At 44.6% G+C, this 4,887-nt stretch overlaps 1 protein-coding gene across 1 annotated transcript; it reads left to right on the top strand.

Moving 5' to 3' along the window:
- The first annotated feature begins 3,058 nt into the window (after positions 1 to 3,058).
- LOC110466320 lies at positions 3,059 to 4,375 on the top strand. Its single transcript, XM_021522737.1, has 2 exons — positions 3,059 to 3,872; positions 4,065 to 4,375. The coding sequence occupies exons 1-2, from the start codon at positions 3,059 to 3,061 to the stop codon at positions 4,373 to 4,375; spliced, it is 1,125 nt and encodes a 374-aa protein (XP_021378412.1).
- Positions 4,376 to 4,887: the final 512 nt, after the last annotated feature.

Genomic DNA, 4,887 nt, shown 5'->3' with positions numbered 1-4,887 from the left:
TGCTTAGACCCATTGACAAAAATTACATTCATAAATGCATAACACAGGTGTTCATAGAATCTCAGCACGTGGGAACTGATAGTAACCTGATCACACTGCGTAGTAATACACTACAAAAACTACTCACTCGGAACGACCGACCTAGATGCTTAATTCTTACATCTTAAAATATTATTGAACTGTGCTTTGTGAAATATCCACGTATTCACGTGTCCTGTGCTACAAATAAACATTGAATATGGAACTACATTTTGTTGTGTTATTGTTGTTGACGGTTGCTAAGATCTCTCACGATAGTGTCACATTTCCCCGCGAAAAAACACTGTTCTCGCCACTGCGTTGCACCCGTGTATAAGCAGGAACAAACCCTGTTTATTTGTTTTATTCGTTGTTATATCGATCCACTGAAAGGATTCGTCAATGTAAATATAAGGAATGATATTTATTTTTTCAACATTTATGAGGTCATAACAACAATGGGTTTTTGGACATATTTTACATGAATCGCTAACGCGATTCAATTAATATGTCCATAAACCCATTGTTGTTATGACCTCATAACTGTTGAAAAAATGAAAATCATTCCTTAAGTGTACTATGACGTCTGACAGATGGTACATGAACTGTGTAATAGAACGTCTGACGGACGATACGTGTACTGTGTACTAGGACGTCTGCCGGACGGTACACGTACTGTGTACTATGACGTCTGACGGGCGGTACATTACTGTGTACTATGACGTCTGACTGACGGTACATTACTGTGTACTAGAACGTCTTACGGACGATACGTGTACTGTACCCTATGGTTGTCCTCGCTCGGCTCCGCACTGGGCACACATATCCTACTCATTCGTACCTTTTAAAACGAGAAGATATACCTTCATGCCACGCATGTGACACTCCATTTACAGTGGAGCATTTTTTAATAGAATGTTCCGATTTTAAACACATTCGTGATAACTACTTCCGAGTCCCGGATATGAAAACACTTTTCAGTTCCGTGGATTCGAAGGCATTATTTAACTATTTGAAAGACATCGGTCTATTTTATAGACTCTGATGTCTTTTAACCAACCTTATCCTTTTTGACGTTATATATATATCGCATATTCCATATCATCTATTCGTTATCTATTTTATTATTTTAACCCCCTTTTATTATTTTTAATTATCTACACATACAATGCGAATACTTTTAAAATGAACCATTTTATCTGATTTTATCTTCGCTATTCACATGTTGGTTGAAAAAGTAAAATAAATAAAAAAAATCACCATGGCCCTAAATGACCACAGCCGTCGATGGGCCGTTAAACATAAACAAACAAACAAACAAACAAACGTGTACTGTGTACTAGGATGTCTGACGGACGGTACGTGTACTGTGTACTAGGACGTCTGACGGATGGTACGTGTACTGTGTACTAGGACGTCTGACGGACTGTACATGTACTGTGTACTAGGACGTCTGACGGACGGTATTTGTACTGTGTACTATGACGACTGACGGACGGTACATGTACTGTGTACTATGATGTCTGACTGACGGTACATGTACTGTGTACTAGGACGTCTGACGGACGGTACGTGTACTGTGTATTTGAACGTCTGACTGGCGGTACATGTACCGTCCGTCAAGACGTCATAGTATACAGTACATGTACCGCCAGTCAGACGTTCAAGTACACAGTACACGTACCGTCCGTCAAGACGTCATAGTATACAGTACATGTACTGTGTACTATGATGTCTGACTGACGGTACATTACTGTGTACTAGAACGTCTGACGGACGGTACGTATACGTGTACTAGGACGTCTGACTGACGGTACATTACTGTGTACTAGAACGTCTGACGGACGGTACATTACTGTGTACTAGAACGTCGGACGGACGGTACGTATACTGTGTACTAGGACGTCTGACGGGCGGTACATTACTGCTTACTATGACGTCTGACTGACGGTACATTACTGTGTACTAGAACGTCTGACGGACGGTACGTGTTCTGTGTACTAGGACGTCTGACGGACTGTACATGTACCGTGTCCTTGGACGTCTGACTGACGGTACATTACTGCTTACTATGACGTCTGACTGACGGTACATTACTGTGTACTAGAACGTCTGGCGGACGATACGTGTACTGTGTACTAGGACGTCTGACGGACGGTACGTGAACTGTGTACTAGGACGTCTGACGGACGGTACATTACTGTGTACTAGGACGTCTGACGGACGATACGTGTACTGTGTCCTTGGACGTCTGACTGACGGTACATGTACTGTGTACTAGGACGTCTGACGGACGGTACGTGTACTGTGTAATTGGACGTCTGACTGACGGTACATTACTGTGTACTAGGGTGTCTGACGAACGGTACGTGTACTGTGTAATTTGACGTCTGACTGACGGCACATGTACTTTGTACTAGGACGTCTGACTGACAAGAAAGCTGGGTCCACGTCCCTAGGCTGGTTACGTTGGTGCTCAGTGCGTATGTGATCATTTCGGGGTATGATTGTGGCGCACTGGGCGTCATCGTAGCAGAAGGCTTTCACAGAAGCTCCAATTTGAGCCAACCTGTTTGCCGTGGGTTGCATCTCGTATTCCTAGGGGAAGAAGATCCTGGTAGTTGAGCAGAGTCGGAATCACTGTCAATGGGCCCTCTATCACCAATCGGCTGATTACGCCGAGCCCTTGGTTTACATACTCCCAAGAAGGCGGTGGCTTAGGGTCAATCGCGAGAGTATACTCTTTCAAAAAGTATGTATATTCTTACGAGTATACTATTCTATGTATCTCCGACACTTGGCGCTGGATATCCGCGTCACACCAGTGTCCCCTTGTTGGGCTCCGTGGCGGGTGGAAGCATAGATTGTGAAACAAACAAAAATACACATGGGTAAAGAAAAAAAACACCAAAACGACGGACAAACCAAAAACCGGAACGATGACTCTAGCTCAAAAACAACACAAAACACAACACAGAACACCCAATTCCCGCAATTCCTTGTTATGACCTCAACACAGAGTGGCAAAACAACGGCCTCAATGTCGCCTCTGCTGTTAAGGAAGGGCATCAAGGGAATTGCGTGGGATGTGAAATCCGTTAAGCCATTGAGATCGGGTGATCTCCTTATAGAGGTTTATCGTCAACAACAGGCGATGAACCTACTCGGAACAACCAGTTTTGCCGGCATCGGTGTCAGTGTGAAACCACACTCATCACTTAATTGCAGCAAGGGGGTAATCAGGTGCCCAGCCTTGCGCAATGACACCGATGAAGACATACTGGCATATTCCCAGGAGGAGAGCGTCCCGGTCTCTGAGGTGAGGCGGATGGTGATAAGGAGAAGCAATGATACTATCAAAACAAACACCTTCATCATCACTTTTTCAACGCCAACACTACCCCATATACTAACAATCGGATACCAGAGGTACAACGTTTCCGTCTACATCCCAAATCCATTGCGATGCCGAAACTGTCAGAAGTACGGTCATCACGAAAAGCGATGTAGACGAAAATCGATCTGCCAGTATTGTGGCCGTGAGGGTCACACCGAGCAAAATGACTGTGACATCGCCAACCTGCGCTGTGTCAACTGTGAGGGGAAGCACGCTGCCTCTTCTCGCGACTGCCCTACCTGGAGCCAGGAGAGGGAGATATTACGGGTTAAATATACCCGAGGTGTCTCTTTCCCCGAGGCCAGGAGGATAGTCGGGAGTGCAGACATTGCTACACCCTCTTACGCACAAGTGACTCGAGGCAAGGCGCCGGTTGACAGTGTCACGGTCAAGGATGCTTCGGTTCAAGTTTCTGAAGACATACCTGCCTGGGGCTCACAAGTCCCAGACATGGCTGGTCAACAGAACTTGAAAATCCTCACGGGGGACCCATCCCGTTTCACGACTTTTCGAAAACCAACCAAAAACAGCAAACAATCAAAACCAGCATCACCATCAAAACCAGCATCTTCATCAAAACCAGCACCTTCATCAAAACCAGCACCACAATCAAAACCAGCACCACCATCAAAAACACCTTCCTCTTCAGGAGAAAACCCTCCAAAGGTTGGCACATCTAGGGCACATGTGCGTTCGCAGCGATCTCGCTCACTCACATCTGTTCCTCGATCCCAACTGAAACCAGAGACAACATCACCCACCAACAGACCTAGGAAAAAAATTAAAATAGCGAGGGGCAAATCCGAAGGACCGGATCTGAATGTCACCTTTGGCAAAGGATCAGAGGACCCGACAAACCGGTTCAATGTCCTACTAGATTTCGATGATGAGATGGAGACGAATGCCTCCGCGCTTCGTGCTTCAACTCCATCGAAATCCAGCCAAAATAACAAAAGATAAATAACACAATTATCCAATGGAACATCCGCGGATTAAAGGCAAATATAGAAGAATTTCAGAATCTATCAAAAGAATTTAGACCCGCCATTTTTTGTCTACAAGAAATCATGCTCAAAAACCCAATCACGCTTAGAAATTTCTCACTCTACACTAACATTCCAACTGTAGTTAGCAGAGCAGCAGGTGGCGCAGCGGTAGCTGTCCATAAAAATATTCCTCACAGAATGATCAAGTTAAACACAAATTTACAGGCTGTTGCTGTCTGTGCAACATTACACAGACAAATAACCGTCTGTTCAATTTATCTCCCTCCGAGTATTGTTTTCACTTGTGAGCAACTCAATAATCTCGTCTCCCAGCTCCCAACACCATTCATAATCCTCGGTGATTTTAATGGTCATAATAGCCTGTGGGGTTCTCCCACCACAGACGAGACGAGAGAGGAAGACGTACTGAGGAATTTATAGATAAAAACCACTTGTGCCTTTCTAACAACAATACCCCTATTTATT

The sequence above is a fragment of the Mizuhopecten yessoensis genome, unplaced genomic scaffold (genome assembly GCF_002113885.1).
Source record: "Mizuhopecten yessoensis strain PY_sf001 unplaced genomic scaffold, ASM211388v2 scaffold11129, whole genome shotgun sequence".
Taxonomy (NCBI): domain Eukaryota; kingdom Metazoa; phylum Mollusca; class Bivalvia; order Pectinida; family Pectinidae; genus Mizuhopecten; species Mizuhopecten yessoensis.
This window is presented reverse-complemented; position numbering and strand designations above follow the sequence as displayed.

Excerpts from the sequence above, each read along its gene's own strand:
- LOC110466320 (XM_021522737.1), top strand. The coding sequence starts at position 3,059 with ATGTCGCCTCTGCTGTTAAGGAAGGGCATCAAGGGAATTGCGTGGGAT. Across the intron at positions 3,873-4,064 it reads ACAAGTCCCAGACATGGCTG|GAGAAAACCCTCCAAAGGTT; the intron begins GTCAACAGAACT and ends CTTCCTCTTCAG.